The sequence below is a fragment of the Candoia aspera genome, chromosome 4, assembly GCF_035149785.1.
Source record: "Candoia aspera isolate rCanAsp1 chromosome 4, rCanAsp1.hap2, whole genome shotgun sequence".
NCBI lineage: Eukaryota > Metazoa > Chordata > Lepidosauria > Squamata > Boidae > Candoia > Candoia aspera.
In genome coordinates this window covers 104,256,333-104,274,020 of record NC_086156.1, presented here as the reverse complement: position 1 = coordinate 104,274,020, position 17,688 = coordinate 104,256,333, and the positions used below count along the sequence as shown (strand labels likewise).

The 17,688-nt window shown below is 41.2% G+C and overlaps 1 protein-coding gene across 1 annotated transcript in view; it reads right to left on the bottom strand.

The window, feature by feature from the left end:
- Window positions 1-1,985: 1,985 nt before the first annotated feature.
- LOC134496824 (vomeronasal type-2 receptor 26-like) overlaps window positions 1,986-17,688 on the bottom strand; it is a 37,214-nt gene continuing 21,511 nt past the window's right edge. The window contains exons 4-8 of the mRNA XM_063302537.1: window positions 12,771-13,263; window positions 8,946-9,243; window positions 4,771-4,998; window positions 3,795-3,921; window positions 1,986-2,887 (exon numbers count right to left, since the gene is read on the bottom strand). Coding sequence (XP_063158607.1) covers window positions 1,986-2,887; window positions 3,795-3,921; window positions 4,771-4,998; window positions 8,946-9,243; window positions 12,771-13,263 — 2,048 coding nt within the window. The remainder of the gene's footprint in view (window positions 2,888-3,794; window positions 3,922-4,770; window positions 4,999-8,945; window positions 9,244-12,770; window positions 13,264-17,688) is intronic.

Below are 17,688 nucleotides of genomic sequence, written 5' to 3'. Positions count from 1 at the left end.
CAACTGGTTCCGCGAAAGCCAACGAATGCCTGCCCACCGTCTGTGACCCTTCCCTGGTCACTCCCGACTCTTTTCCCCTCGCTTGCCTGAAAGCCCGAGTCCTACTTCTTCCCCTGGGTGATGGGGACCTCGCCCCCAGATTGGGCTGTCAGGTTGACATTTCCTCCGGACCCTCTCGCGGGGATCCCGACCCTCGGGGGGTTTCCTTTAGTATGGCAAGTATAGATTTGATTTTTTCCTCTAGTGCTTTTATGCGTGCGGGGGTAACTGGTTCTTCTAATGGCCCCTTGGTCACCACAACCATAGGTGTCAACAGGATCTCCGGTTCCCAGGACGCTTGGGGCGATTCGGCCTCGGAGTCTCCTTCCTCCCCGGTTCGATAGTCATCCCCTGTAGCACCGCTCACTTCAGACAGTAAACCCTGGTCTTCCCTCTGAGTGCCCCGCTTATCCCAGCGGGCTGCCCTCTGAGCTCGGGAGCTCAGGGCCACAAGCGCCTTTGTGGTGTCTGGCTCTTCCTCACCCCCTTCGCTCTCTTGCAGCCTGGGTTCAGACATCACTAGCGTTCCCCTTCACCAAACACTTGGATGGGGCTAGCAGAAAATTTACTTATGGATTCTCAGCTTTATGTAATGGTTGCCTACTCCAAAATACTCAGTCTCACAAGCCCGAGCTTAAAGATAACTGATTTATTAAAGGAATAGTATGCAAATACAGAGAAAGCTGAGAATGAGCAAAAGCACGCGAAATACAAACCAAATACTCTCGCTTCAAACCCAATCCCGCCCCTCGCCCCACCATAGCAACCACCCCCTCCCAGGTGTTAGCAACCGTCCCACATCAGCCTGGGAAAGTAACCTTGAATACATGTTATAACCCAAACACACATTCCTGCATAGCAGCATGGAGATTACAGCCCGGCACGGCTGAAATTCCCCTCCCCGCTAATGAGAGACACGGAACAGGAATGTGACCTGGGAAACGTTACAATGGATTCAAACCATTGAAACGAGGAATATGACACCATCACAGAAAAGCCTTTCAGTTCCCTGGATCTAAAGTTCAATTTTATTTCCACAAGGGCTTAATCTGGATCCTCCAGTTATGCCAAAAATAGACAAATAAAGCATCGACTAATGTGAGAAGCCATGTAACATCCCATTAGCAGAAGAGACCTATGGAAGCATTTCACATTACTCTGGATTGAGGAGCAGGGTTTATTGTTAGTTCATGGTAGAAAGGTTTCTTATCAGCTCTTTTTCTGTCATTGAAGTGTACAGCAGCCTCCATTTGCATATAAAGCATTCAGGTTCACAAACTAATAAATAAAATACATGCACAGAATATACACTTTTCCATAGGTAGCCCATTTCCAGCTGAACTAAAATCACCCCATCCCCAAATGGACTCTTGTAGAGGCAGGATTTCTTCCTCCAGTCAATAAAAAAAAAAGCAAGTATAGGGGGCAAATGAACATGATTTGGAGTCAAGCTGGTCAATATCTAGAGATCTCATGTTCCAGCAAATGGTTCTGGCATGTCTATAAGGCCATTGAATTTCTCAAGCCACTCTTGCTCTCTCTAGCCCCCCGGAATGATAAAAGGTGCAGTGTAACCATGGAACTCAATGAAACCATGAATGTGTAAATGTTTAAAACTGTTCAGATGTTACAGAATAAATCATTAATTGCGGCCCTTTTAGAATAACAAATAAGAATTAACAGCAATATATATCTCAATCTCAATATGTAGACATAGACATAATGGAATATCTGTTGGAACATTAAAGGAGGAACAATTGAACTTTCAATGATGTTTAATCACCATCAGGGGGGAGGCTTTTTAAAAAAAAGTCAATATACAGTAGCAGCTGTGTCTGAGCAATCAAACCCTGCTCCTTTACTCTATGTAGCATTTTTGGGCCCTCCTCCATTGATGCTCATGGTTTCCAGGAAAATGCTGAAAAAGAGCATGTTGGGTTTGACTGTTAAAAGATCCTCCTGGTCAGATGTTCTTTTGTGTTGAGATCTGGCTTCAACAGGATGATGTAGCACTTGGGGAGAAAGATGCAGCCCAGGAGACCTGCAGTAGAGGCTAAGATGGAGAAGATCTCCACAGCCACCATGTGTTTTCCTTTGGTGCTCAGATAGGCTGGGATGAAGGACACCCAAATGCTGCAAAACACAAGCATGCTGAAGGTGATCAGCTTGGCCTCATTAAAGGTATCAGGCAATTTTCTGGCAAAGAAAGCCACAGTGAAACTGATGGTGGCCAATAGCCCCAAATAGCCCAGGACAATGTAGAACATGGAATCGGAGCCTTCGTTACATTGCACAATGATCTCATCAGTCTGGGAGTGCATGTCCAACTCTGGGAAGGGAGGAGACATAACCATCCATACTACACAGATAACCACTTGAATACAGGCACAGAGGGCAATTATGGATCCCACCAGTCTTTTCCCTAGCCATTTCCTCATCTGGTTTCCTGGCTTGGTGGCCAGGAAGGCCAAAACTACCATGATGGTCTTTGCCAAGATACAGGAAACAGAGATGGAGAAAATGGTGCCAAACAGAGTTTGCCTAAGGAAACAAGTCACTTCCCCAGGCCAACCAATGAACAAAAAGGAGCATAGAAAGCAGAGGAGGAGAGAGGAGAGAAGGATGCATGTGATGTTCCTGTTGTTGGCTTTGACAATGGGTGTGTTCCAGTGCAGGAGGAAAGTTACTGCCACTAAAATGAGGGTTGCTGAAAAGAAAAGAATCAAGGAAGTCAGAGTGACTCCCAAGGGTTCACTGAAGGATAAATAGCTGAACCTTTTGGGAAGACACTGGTCTTTTTCTGCATTTGAGTAATGATCTTCTGGGCATCTCTCACATTGGTCTGCATCTGAAATAAAGGAACAAGGCCTTGTCATTGCAAAAGCTGACTTAGAGATATCACTCCTGGTGATGCCATTCACATACACCATTACATTGCGACAATAATACTGTCTAAATCCTTTGCAAAACGTTTATGTTACACAAAAGTTTTCAGTGGAATTAATATGATAATATTAATATTAATTTAATAATAATGATAATAATTTTAATCCATTCCATTGTCTCTAGTTCTAAGTGATTTTCTGGACAAATCCCTGAAGTTTTCTTCGCAAGGTTTTAGAGGAGTAATTTGCCATTGCCTTCTTCCCAAGGCTGAGAGTGAGTGGCCCAAAGTCACCCAGCTGGCTTTCATGCCTAAGGCAGAATTTGATCTCCCAGTTTCTAGCCTGAAGCCTTAATCACTAGACCAAACTGATTCTCTATTATAATATTATAGTAGCAAATATAATATAGTTGTATTATACTTTATTATACTTTATACTTTATTTATGTTTCATTTATTATTATTTACCTACTTTGTTATAGTTTAATATTATATTGTATTCTTTATATTCTATTGTTTTATAATGTATTCTATGGTATTATATTATATTATATTAAGATATATTATAATATTGTGTTATATCAGCATAATATTAGCAGGCTATTTTCTACTTTTTTTTCCTGAAAGAAATTTCATTCTCTCAATGTAGTGAGCAAGATGATTATATATCAAATATATGCAAATATTCAATTACCCCTTTCTTTTCTTTCCTTTGTTTAAATCTACTGCAGGTTAACCTCAGTCCCCTTTGAGAGTGGATGGGAATAAACCTACTCCATTACATATCACAACAAAATTGAAAAGAATTTAAAAATGATAAAATTTCAACCTCTAAATATTCCCAGGATATAATTCAATTTTTTTCACTTGCCAGTCTTTACTGAAATCCTTCCTTCGGGGCATTTGCTGCATTTGTAGCAACAGGCATGTTTCCCTTCCTGAACAACCTTGCTGTACCCCTGGCGGCAGCTGTCAACACATCTGGCACGAGGAGGTACCTAGAAATAAGCATCAGGAAGGCTGGTGAGCCTCATGAAATGCTCCACTTTATTTGCAGACAAAGAAATTAAAAAGGGTCAGGTTTTACTAAGTTCAAGAGATGTGCAAAATCTTTGGAGATCAAGTGTGCCAAGATCATAATTGTTTTTGATAGTGTTCCAACTTTGCAGCAACCATCCTGCATTCTGGGATGTCTGCTGTGTTTTCCTCAAACCACGTCCGTGCCCATTTGTTATCTTGCACTTGCAAGAGTCCAGAGTAAATAGTGTGGTATCTTCCGCCCAATCCACAGAAAAATGGATCAAAAGATTTTTAAAACATAAAGAATATAAAGCTTCAATCCTACAAGGAAACACTGAATCCTACAGTCCCTGTCATTCTGCTCTCTAGGGCAAAACTGAAGGAGGAATTCATTCTTTCAATAAATTTCTAGGCTTGGAATATAAATATAATTTACATTTATAAAACACATATGTAACAAACCTTGTACCTTTTTAAAAAGTAAGATTACTTTGCTTGGTCTTTGCTGACTTTATGCATTTGCATACCAAATTTCACTGAAGATGTAGATTTAATAAGGGATAAGAGGAAGGAAATAATATTGTAGACTTTTTAAAAAAGAAGTCTGCAGAATGCTGCAGAAAGTTTTCTTTTCTTTTCTTTTTACCTTAGGGAAATTGGGGAAAACGTTAGTTGACCTTTTCACGAATAAATGGTCCCAATATCCAGCATAAGCACAAGGCTCTAGGAGATCATCACTGTGCTTCACTTGTGGATTTTCAAGTCGTTCAAAAAATATCTTCATCCAAAAATTATAGCTTACCGTATTAAGATACCACCTAATGTACCTGCTGAAACTTGTGATTCCACACAATGGCACTGTCCTTGATGGTGACCCTTTTCCCCTCGGGGGCTTTCGAGTCCGTCCTTCCAAACCGGATTCTCTGGAAGGACCGATTGGGAAATGTGACCATGCTGAAGATGTCGAATCCAGGGTCATAGTCCCCCTTCTCATCAAAAGAGATTTCATCTCCTGCACTGTTATTAAAGCAGGTGTTCCTCAGAAAGTAGCGAAGCTGGATTCAGGAGAGGAGAGAAGTAAGACTGCACAAAAGTTAGACTAGAGCATCAAGAGACGGAAGATATTCTTGTTACTGGAGCCATTGTAGCAAGGAATGGCTCATTCTAAAGAAATTCCCTCTCATTTCTCTCCCTCAGGCCCTCAGCTGCTCCTTCACTGCTTAAGCGACTCCTTAATCTCATCATTCATTCACCCTCCTGTGAATTGGGCAACCAATGGTCATGCACTTGTGCATGTTATCCACCAGTCAAGACAGACTTCCTCATCTTCTAATTGCTTCTTACATCTATCAGATCAGTTTTTCAATGAAGGTCGAGAAGCCAAAGCCAACTTGCTCCAACTTGTGAACTGAACGACATTGTCAAATTATCCTAATTTTCCCCAGAATTATTTGTAGCCCATTCTGCTTGGATTCAGACATCTCTTGAATCTACAGACCACAGAACAATTCCAATTTCAGTAAAATTGAAGCCAATATTTTCCTAACCCTTACCTGGAATAATTCTTAACTAGTGAAATTAAGATTCTCAGTGTAAGATCCAATTCTGACATAATCTGTGAAAAACTAAGTAAGAAAAACTCCAACTGTTGCAAAAAGAAAAAAAAAAGTTATTAAACCATCCCACGCAAAAGGGGGGGGGGGTGAAGAAAAAAATAAAACAAAGGACTTTGAGAATTGCTTCTAGATATCCTTCCTGTCCTTCAATTACAGCATCACTGAAAGACTTCTGAATCTGGCTTCCTAACTTCCCTCAAGAAATATTATTTTAATTTTGGATTTCTAGGACGTTGGTCTTAGCGATTCCAATCCTGCCTTTTATACCCTTCCAGAGAGTTAACAATGGAAGTAGGTTCCCCATAAGTGTATGAGAAATGTTGCAATTAAGGTACAAAATCTGAGATTATTTTCAAAGACTAGACTACAATGGAGGCACTGTATGTTTTCAATTGTACAGAAATGTTTTCTTATAACCTTGTCCCAAGATGTTTTTCAAATTTCAAATTCCTAGTTTAATCAGCCAGTCCTGGCATTCCTGGTGGTCTCTCATAAATCTGAGTCCAACCCTACTAGATGTTTGAGCCCACATAAGCTTGACCAGCTCCTGAAAACTGCTAAGAATGTCTAATTGGCAAAAGGGCAGCTAACATGACTCAGCTACATCTGAAGACAGTTCAGACGTTTGCTCCAGAGCCCACCTCATCTCCTTCAGCCCTTTTACAGATCTATCTGAGAAGAGTAATAACATACCTGCCATGGCTGAAGCTCTCCAGGATTTACTCGATCCCGATTCCTTAGAGGAGCTGGATTTGCCCTTGTTGATTGCATTGAGTGCAAAGCATGTGCTACAGCATAAACCCCATTGTAGATATTGTAGCTCTCTCCAGACATGGTCATTTCAAACACAGAGCCAGTCAGTCTCCCCAGTTCTTCCCTTCCTGTGCAGTATTTTTCTCCTTCTTCATATGGGGGTAAGGAACACTCAAACGCAGATGCCCAGAACCATCGGAATAAAGGAAAGGAATGGAAAAAAGGGTGTGTTCTGTCAAGAAAGTCCTGAAATCTTGGTACCATGTTTGTGTGGAGTGAGAAATATAAAGAACCGTTAAAGGATTTTGTGGGGAAAGGCCTGTCCTCTACTAAAACAGCAGTGAAATCCCAATGAGAGGTCATGATCCACACTCTGTGGTCCATTGGGTGCCTTAGGTCAAACTCAGAGATTGATAAAGCCCATTGTAAACCTTCCAGGGACTGGTCATCACCAGAGACAAGGAGCACATTGGTTTTCAATAGGGGGAGAGTTTTCATTAGGTTTCTTAACCAAGGAGTAAATGTATCTTGATGGAATCTCAAAGTTACTACTGGGATCAACTGCATGAGAGCAATGCAAATATCATTCTGGAAAAGCATTGGCTGGAGATTTCGGAGAAAGATTTCCCCTCTCTCATCCTCTGAGACCAAAAGCCCAATCCAGTTCCATCCAAAATACTTCAGTAAATGAATAATCCCCTCATATTGTAAGTTTTCATTGGGAACCATGCTGAAGAAGGAAGGGAACTGCCTTTTATCACTGAGGACTGGGTCGAAGGAGCCATAACTGAGCTGTTTGGAACAAAGAGACATTGAGAAGGAAGCTGAGAAGTGCATCCTTTGTCCTGAAGAACCTAAAATCTTTTCTTTCTCTTTCTGAATATTGGATGCAACTTGGACATTATAGTTGAAATAACAACAAGAAGGAGCAACGATTTAAATGTATCTGCTGCCTGGCTCCCACTGACTCTGGGGGGTTTACAAGTTCTCCAAATGATTGAAAAACAAAGAAACAACACAACACAAAAACAAACAAAGTTGTCAGAGATGAGAAACCTGGATGGGAAGAAATAAAAAGAAAAAAAGGGGGCTTCAATCACACTTACTTTTTAACACAAATAGGTGTTTAAAACATGGAAACAGCAAAAGGAAGGAAGGAAGGAAGGAAGGAAGGAAGGAAGGAAGGAAGGAAGGAAGGAAGGAAGGAAGGAAGGAAGGAAGGGGGAAGGGGGAAGGGGGAAGGGGGAAGGGGGAAGGGGGAAGGGGGAAGGGGGGAGGGAAGAGGAGAGGAGAGGAGAGGAGAGGAGAGGAGAGGAGAGAAGAGAAGAGAAGAGAAGAGAAGAGAAGAGAAGAGAAGAGACCAAAACTTGAAGGAAGGAAAGAGAAAACATCCCCCACCATCTCAAGGGCCTTCAAGCAACCTCCACTACAGCATGGATCCAACTCTGAGCCACCTCCCTGGACACTTTCAAGAGAGGCTGTCACTTCCTTTGGAGTCACTGGCTCAGTCTCATCCCAGATCACATCACCAGACAGTGCCCAGTGCCTGCCCTGCCCAGTCAGAGTCCAAGGCAGGGCGAATCTGACCAAATGACCAGCAACCAAGGGTCACAAACAAGATTTCCATGGAAGGAACAGATCACAACCTTCCCAGTAGGAGAATCTGAGAATTTGTGCTCCATTTAGAATTGGGAGTGCTTGTAGACTTCAATTTCTGCCACTTCCCATCATGGGACCTACTACCTAAAATTGATGGGAACTCAACTTTAGCAACAAGCAGGTGTCTTCTTTCATTTTGGCATGTAATCAAGGAGAGATGTGAAGTTTTCACCCAGTCTTGCTTCCACCATTAAGACATACATCCCTGAAGTGGAAGGATGCGGTTTTTCGAAGCAGTGGCCCTGTTTTTTCTACTGTAAGAAAACTCTCCACATATATTTGGTTATCGAAAGGTGACACATCTAACTCTCTCAGGACATGACTATCTTTTTGCCTCCTTACAACTCCTCCTGGAAGTGGCCAGTTTAAGGATGACAATGAAGAAGGACCATTTAGTCCAGGAGGAGACCGAGGAAAATATGGCACTTCCTTGGGCAAAGGGGAAAGCCAGAGATACTGTTGTATGATTCCAGATACAGCATCTTGTACACTGAATGCCTACTCCAAGAAAGCTTCTGGAGGCAAGTTTGGTGGATTTTCTCCTATACCAAAATAAAATGCTACTTTGAAATTTCCCCTTTTGTCTATCTTTATCCAATATATATTTTCCTATGTATTTTTACTTGAGCACATCCATTGTTTCTGATCATCATTATTTAACCATTTCTTCCACATAATATGTTCTCATTCTGCGTTTTTCATCATTTCTTCTGTGCAACGGGATGTCCTTGAGATATTTGGATTTGCACAGAATTTCTTGCCTTTGGGAACACCAGTTCAGATTCCTGGGCTGGAAATCAATTGCAAATCCTCTCTTTTAGGTGATTATTACTGTTGATTCTGCTGCTTGATTTTTTTTAGTAATTAATTAAACTACTAAAATAAAATGTCCATGATAGGAAAAGAGATGCTGTTCTGTTAAATGAGTAATCATTTATAAAAGCTATGAGAAGACCTTTGAAAAATCCTCCTACCTGTGGAATCTTGTAGGTGTTCAGGACGTGGGCCATGTGGATGGAGTTTGGGGAGGTGAGGCCACCAATGATAGCCAAGATCTTCCTCTTCCTCCTTCTGACACAACTGTAGTTGATGGGATTCCTTTGTCTCATAGAGAGAAGATCTAGAATGCTCTTAGCAGCAAATCTTACTTCAAAACTATTCTCATAAACCTCCAGTCCTAGTGTGGTGTTCGGTAACAGCTTGATGTTCCTGTTGATCTCATAAAGGGCAAAAAACATGGAAAGGACGTGCTGATACTTTTTTGTCATGAACCTGAAATAAGAGTGCACAAGCACACATAATCATACCACAAAAAGAAACACACAAGGTGCAGACAATGTAGGTAATTTCAGAAACTGGTACAGGGGAGATTAATTTGGACTTCACTCAAAGAGAGTTTATGCCTTGCACATTATGATGACACCCTCAAAACCTCCTGATTTATTTTTCCACAAAGCCTTTGGAGCAGGTTGTTAGAAGTCCTTTTCCAGAGAGATGCATTGGAGTTCCACTTTTTCCTAAAAGGCATTGCCTGATAAACAGGAGTAGATTTGAAAGTCCATGTACACTACCCTACACACTTCATCCGTGAATGTTGGGTGCAGTTATTTTAAACTTTGGAGACACGTTAGAAGATCAATTCATAAAATTCACTTTCTTGAGAGTGTCCTCATAATGCACCTTCACATTCCTAGTGCTCAGAAAAAGTCCATTAAATTATGAGCAGATCCCTCCCTGTGGTTTTATGGAGGTTTAGACAATTACTACTTGCAGATCCCACAGCTATTTTGATCAGAGACTGGTAACCAGGTTCCCTAGAGCTACACTTCCTGATCCTTAGTGTATGAAGGCTAGACTTCCCTTGAGCGCAAGACAAGAAATGTTGATGAACCTCTCTGAAAGCCATGTTCAAAATATATTGCAATATGAGACTGCCAAGAGGTAAGTGAACCTCTGAACAAGCATTATCTCCCTCTTGCCCACATTCTGTCAGCTTTTTCTGAAGACATTATGCACATCATTCAAAGAAGAAAGGTCTACTTACAAAGCATATCTGGAAAAGTCTGGCTCTTCTGTGAAACTTTGAATGGTCGGATCATTAAGTACAAAGGAAAAAAATCCTCCAAATATCACCTCAGCTTTGGAGACACCAAATGCCCCTGGGTCATAGGGGGGATGGTTGCACATGGGTTTCAAACTCTCACTGACATTCTCAGGAAGAAAGGAAAAGAGCAAAAGAGTTTGAAAGGCCAGAAATCTTGAAGCACCATCCCACTTGTTCAAGTATATGGTTGACATAAAAACAGCTGTGATCTCTGCAAGCAGCATTTGTCTAGAGCAGACCTAAGGGGAAATCTCTGTTGAAAAGGATGAAGATGGTTAATAAAAAAGGGAAAAAAGGAGAGAGAAACTCTCTTTTAAACTCCCAATGACAAGTCTTTCCTTCTTACAACTAACCTCTGAGATTTCAGTGGCACAATATGAATTGTGAGGGCTCTTTCAAGTGTAGCCCAGAAACAGCTACTCTGGTTTTTCTTCTCAGCCTTTTTCCTCCCCAGAAACCTTTGTGCAGCTTTGCTAGCTTTGAGGATACAGAAGTAGAACATAGTGATTTTGATAATTACAGTATAGGGCAAATAATAGCCTTCTCTAAAGTCTTCTAGCCCCTAAAAAGTTCTAGAGGAAAGATGTTTGTGTCATCTCTACATGGCTAGTGGCCAGCTTATAGTAAGTCTATTAAGATTCCACTGGATGTTATGTAAACATCCCAACTATCTCAGGTGATATTACCGACTTCCAACCTTCTCAGTAAATTTTTTCCCATTCCCCATTTCATGGACTGATGGTGGATTCATCCATGAAAATTACTTTTGCACTTCCTATTACTGTGCCATAGATGGAGAAATGTACAACTCAAGTAACTTCTCAGAGAATCCTCCACCATCCAGCTGAACATGCAACGACTGTCCTAAGCTGTATATGTGAAGGTTTCCTCCTTCCAGATTCCATGCTGTATGTGGATACACTTGGGGTGGACTGGAAGAAAAGTTGTGGGAATATCCATATAGTTTCCTACCCTTACCATTGGTTTTCTACTCAACCTGAACAACACAGCTTCTCACTAACATGCGCTGGGGAAACTGCTGTTTAGCACTGGACTTTAAGATTTGGGACTTACCTCTGTCCAAAAGTTAAGAGTTCTTCTTTAATGTACAAAGAGGGTCTCCTTGGGCATATTTTGGGTTATTTGTTTCACTGGGAGAAAAGATCCCCACCAATTTCTTGTCCATCCTGCTATCCTTCATTTTCATTTCTTGCCCTCAAGGCAAGTCTGGCCCTCTTGCATTAAGATTCTACTGTAGCTCCTGGGAACTTGGTTAGCAATCTCTGGTCTACTATAACCTCTAGTGTGAAGCAAAATACTTCTCCATTTGTTGGAGCCAAGACAGTTTTCCATTCTATCAAGAGCAGATTGAATATTCTTCTTTTCTTCCCAAAAGTTTTCTTTGACTCCCTGCTTTGGCTAACATCATATTTTCATAAGGATCCTGTTCCTCCTACATCTCCATTGATTTAAGATATTGCAATGTATCAGTCCAAAAACAGAGCATCTCAGTACCCTTCCCGCAAAACTCTCTTTACTATGATACGAAATCAGGGAGAGTCCAGTTCCAAGGATATATTTTATCTCCAAGGAGACCTCTTGATCCTGAGTACTTCTATATGGATTCCAGTTACTTCTACATCTTCATTGACTTAAGAGGTTAGAGAGGACCCATCCCAAAACATCAGTTCAGCACTCCTCTCCCCAAACTTCCTTTAATCTGACATGAAATCAAGAACAATAGTCTTTCAAACATTGTATTTTATCTCCAAGAATCTTTCTTTACTATGAGTTTACATTACAGACATACTCTGGGGGGAAAAAAGGATAGAGGACGTTAGGCCACTTTTTTTTTCTCTACAAATGTGTCTAACACTCAGAATAAAAGATAAAACAGAGGTGAGATTTTCGTGAAAATGTTGGGGCCCATTTCTCTCCCCACTAACATTTCAGTCCTTGATATTCCGTGGAGTTATATACAGGAACTATGTGGTCAGAGAATTAAAACTTTAAGAGGCAGCCAAGACAGGGAAAGAGGAAATGAAACTACTACAAAATGAGGAAAGTCTTTCAAAAGATCTCTAAATTCAGAAGGAAGTTCCAACTTCAGATGGGTATGCTAAAGGATACCAATGGAATGATAACAACAAATTAAAAGGAGATCAAAGTATGGTGGAAGGAGTAAGGAAATGAATAATGATTCTCACTGGTGGAATACATCAGAAATATCTGGTGGGAGACTGAAGACCTTAAGAGTCAGATACAACATTTGTTCCCTTGCAAGATAATTATTCATATTTCTTTGTTATGTAACGTTACATTAAGTGAGGAATGTGAAACCAAAAAAGCCAGCAATAGAGGACAAATTGGAGAAAATCTCCAGAGCCAGAAAATGCTGAAAAATGAATGATTGGATTCGACCAACTATCCTCTTAGTCAGATGTTCTTTTCTGTTTAGATGTGGTTTGACATTGTGATTAAGCAATCAAAGCCTTGTCCCTTTTTTATAAACATCATGGATGCAAAACATGATTGGGGATGTGTTAGATTGCATAGTGATGGCCGCCAGGTTGATATTTTTGGATGTCCCCCATGGAAAATGCTGAAAATTACAAGGTTGGATAAGACCATTAAACTATCCTTAGTCAGAGGTTCTTTTGTGTTTAGATGTGGGTTTAACAGTATGATGTAGCACTTGGAGAGAAAGATGCAGCCCAGTAGGCCATCAGTAGAAGCCAAGATAGAGAAGATCTCCACAGCCACCATGTATTTTCCTTTGGTGCTCAGATAAGCGGGGATGAAGGACACCCAAATGCTACAAAACACAAGCATGCGGAAGGTGATCAGCTTGGCCTCATTAAAGGTATCAGGCAATTTTCTGGCAAAGAAAGCCAGAGTGAAACTGATGGTGGCCAGTAGCCACAAGTAGCCCAGGACAACATAGAACATGGAATTAGAGCCTTCATTACATTGCACAATGATCTTATCAGTCTGGGAGTGCATGTCTAACTCTGGGAAGGGAGGAGACGTGACCAACCACAGTACACAGAGAAGAGCTTGCATGAAGGAGAAGAGGACAATGACAGATCCTGCCAATCTTTTCCCCAGCCACTTCCTCATCTGGTTTCCTGGCTTGGTGGCCAGGAAGGCCAGAACAACGGTGATGGTTTTGGCCAAGACACAGGAAACTGAGATGGAGAAAATGGGGCCAAACAGAGTTTGCCTGAAAAGGCAAGTCACTTCTCCAGGGCAGCCAATGAACATAAAGGAGCACAGAAAACAAAGAAGGAGAGAGGAAAGAAGGATACATGTGATGTTCCTGTTGTTGGCTTTGACAGTGGGGTGTCCCCGTGCAGAATGAAAGTTACTGCCACTAAAATGAGGGTTGCTGAAAAGAAAAGAACCAAGGAAGTCAGAGTGACTCCCAAGGGTTCACTGAAGGATAAATAGGTGAAACGTTTAGGAAGACACTGGTCTTTTTCCGCATTGGAATAGTGATCTTCTGGGCATCTCACACATTGGTCTGCATCTGAAATAAAGGAACAAGGCCTTGTCATTTCCAGGAATACAGAAAATTTTACCCAGCTAATTTAGAGAACTCAATCCTAGAAATGCCATTCACATACCCCAACCCACTTACACCATAATATTTGTTAATCTTTAGGGGGCAAAAAAACTTTGTTATCATGAATGGAAAGTTATTCTATTGAATTTCTGTAATATTTGCAGGCTATTTTCCACATTCCCTCTCCTGAAAAGGAGTACATATCGAAAGAGAAGGTCATGTAATAAATGTATGCAAATTATTAATGAATCTACTTTTAAAAACATCTATTGTCTTTTACCCCTAGCAAAATTGTGAGAAATGAAAAGGAACAAGCCTGAAAACTCAATAAGTTTGTTTGTTTCTTCGTTTCTTTCTTCGTTTCTTTCTTCGTTTCCACTTGCCAATTTGGACTGAAATTCTTCCTTCGGGGCATTTGGTGCATTTGTAGCAACAAGCTTGTTTCCCCTCCTGAACAGCCTTGCTGTACCCCTGGTGGCAGCTCTGCACACACCTGGCACAGGGAAGTACCTGAAAAAGATCATCAGGAAGGTTTATGGGTAGCATTCACCAACCACTTCTGGAAATTCTTCGCAAGGGACTCACTGAATAAATTCAACGGTGTGCAAAATCTTTTGAACTCAAAATGTTTCTTGGGAATTCCAACCTGGGTGATACCTCCCCCCCCCCCCATCCACTGAGAAATGGGTAAAATGTATGTTCCATCTAGGCTGAAATGAAATAGATATTCTTCCAATTTCTAAATTTGGAGGATAAATGTTATTTCTTTGTATTGCATGCATTGTTGGATACAATTAATATTGGCACATATCAGGCTACTCTCTGTATGGATGGATATATAATGACCCTGGAGAACAGGGGACTGATAACAGAAACCAGACTGTTTTCATTTGCTTGGTATGAAAGAAATCAATATATGGACAAATAAAGGATAATGGTGATGTTAGAAGATGCTAATATTAGTTGGAAATTCATATTACAATTTACATTGTTTTTTTGTAATTTGTTGTTGTTGTTTATTCGTTTAGTCGCTTCCGACTCTTCGTGACTTCATGGACCAGCCCACGCCAGAGCTTCCTGCCAGTCATCAACACCCCCAGCTCCCCCAGGGACGAGTCCGTCACCTCTAGAAATTTTTGTAATTACTACATATCATTTTAGAAGATATGGAACCTGTAACGCTAGAAGCTTTGGTGCTATTCTGCATTCCTTAGCCTAGGAGCCCCATGAACACTGTAATTGTGCATGCCAGTTTAAAAAAAAATGCTTTGTTGCATCTCCATCCAAATGCTTTGGACATTTTCCTCAATGCTTATTTTGTTATTGCATAGCCACAAATGTAGATACCAGATAGTATAGTAGTCTCTGCTGTGCGACACCTACCACCCAATCTACAGAAAAATGAATAAATGATTTATAAACACAAATGCACGCACAGAGAGAGAGAGAGGGAGGGAGGGAGGGAGATTTAATCCTACCAGAAAAGTGTGTAATGTACAGTGTCATGTTCCCCGTTGCAAGGCATATGAGCATCACAACGGGGAACATGCCTATCAGGAAAGAGGAAGGGATAACCATTTGCCTTTAAGCACACAAACGCCTAAAACAATCACCAGGACAATAGAGGCACACCTCTGCCTGGACCTAAGAACCATTAACAGATCGGGGGAACTTCCACACATTACCCAGGGGGACGCACCTGCACCGGACAAGAATGAGAAGACAAAGGAGACCAGTGGAGATCACCCGAATTGCCCATTGACAGACCCATACCACTTCAGATTGCCCATCCGGATCCAGCTTGTGGGACAATGGGGGGTGGAGGAGGACAAGGTCTGCCACATGGGTATATACGGGGTACCCCACCACCACGCCTGCATTCCCGTCTTTTTTCTATGTAGGCACTCTGCTTTCAATAAACCGGAAATCCTTAGACCCTCTAAGTGAGTCTGTGTCTTATTGGGAGTAAGGCCACCCTGACATACAGTCACTGGCCTGTTGTCTAAGGAGAAATGAAGGAGGAAGATATTCTTCCAAAGTCTATGCCAGGAGGCACTACTCACTGTCACTCATGCCCTCGTGACCTCCCATTTGGACTACTGCAATGCGCTCTACATGGGGCTGCCCTTGAAGAACATTCAGAGGCTTCAGCTGCTATAAAATGCAGCTGCCCAGGATGTAAATAGTGTCGGTTACTCAGCACATGTAACACCTCTGCTTCGGGAGCTGCATTGGTTGCTGGTGTGTTTCCCGGTGCAATTCAGGGTGCTGGTTGTCACCTTTAAAGCCCTTCATGGCTTGGGACTGGGTTGCCTTAGGGACCATCTTTTCCCAGTTAGTTCTGCCCATCCAATCCGGTCCAGCTGGATGAGCATGCTCCAGGTCCTGTCAGCCAAGGAAATGTGAAAAATAAATAAACAAATAAATAGAATAAAAACTACAAAGAATGAAACAAAGAGCACTGCAAGAAAAAAGAAAACTAAAAAAACCATGAAAATAAAAAGGGAACTATGACATAGTGACTTACAACTTTCTACAACAAAGATATACTGTACATAACTCAATATCAATCTCTTACTCTAATTTAAACTAAAATAAACCTGATTTCTATAAAGCATTCCATTCCATATCACATTCTCCTCTAAAACAATCTTTCCCTCTTAAACAAATTATATAAAACCATTTTCAGCATAATTTCTCACCTAATAAACAACTAATCAAATAGTATCCTTCTTCACCACAATTTTACTCCTCTCTACCTGCTAAAATAATAAAAAATAGGGCCTGTCTACATTTGATTAATGTTATTCAAAGAGGGGAAAGAAGCATCCATTAAGACTCTTAAAAACCATCCTAATAAACCTATTGATGGAATTAACCAATGCATTTATATACTTAAACATTACATCTTACTACCATTACATATTTAAGTCATAACCTTATTAGTATCCTTTTACCGAAAATAAATGCATTATCCCAAAAACAAAAACATCCATCTAAACCTTTAAGATAATTGATAATAAATTGATAAACACAATTAAAGAATTATCTCACTTCAAAATAAACTAAGGCAATTACATATCTCAGTAGTTGTCATGTTCCCCGTTGCGATGTGTATTGTACATCGTAACGGCTCGCATGCCTTTTGCTGACTTGAGGTTGCGGGGGGAAGTGTGAATTACTTTCCCTGGGTTCGTTATCTGTTTTCGGGGAATGGAATGTGTTTGGGTTATGTTTTGTGTTCAAGGTTTTCTTCCCAGGTGATTGGCAGTGTCCGTTGCCAGCACCTGGGATAAGGGATTTTGAAACGGTTGGGTGAAGGGAGGGGTTACGTTCGCACCGAGGGTTTTTAGTTTGTAATTCACGCGCTTTTGCTCATTCTCAGCTTTCTCTGTATTTGCATACTATTCTTTAATAAATCAGATTTCATTGAACCTATACGTGTGAATCTGATTCTGTTAGAGTAGGCAATCATTACAGTAGTACTGAAAGGGCTTGCTTGTTACAAGTCTCAGTTTTAAGAGCCTGCCTTGTGAAGTCCAAATAATCTTCAAAAACCTTCCAGCCCTTGAAGATTAATTCTTTTCTTTGGTCTCGGTATTCCAGGAATGCGGCCATTTCCATCCCTCCCATGATTAGGGTTAGCGTTCCCCAAGTCACTTTTTCTCCCTTCACTTTTTGGCTTCAAAACATGGATCCTCATTTACTTCTTTAAGGAAGGAACATTATTCTCAAAGTGGTTCCCACCCTTACCATCTTCTTCAGATTGTTGGTAAACTTTGGATTCTACAAGGTCTGAGAGACATTCCAGGGCATGGGATAAAATTCTTAAAAGATTGCTTTGATTTCTTTCATGTCCCTCCACAAGACATTATGGTGCCCTCTAGTGCCTCACAAATGCATTCAGCAGAGAGGCTTCTGGTGGGGAAATGGCAGACTGAACAGCCATGCCCGCAGGCTTAGCAGGCAGAACTGACAACCGGGCAGTTTTTTCCGGCTCAGGCAGGTTTTTCCTGAAACCCAGAAGTGTTTTTCTGGGAAAGGAAAA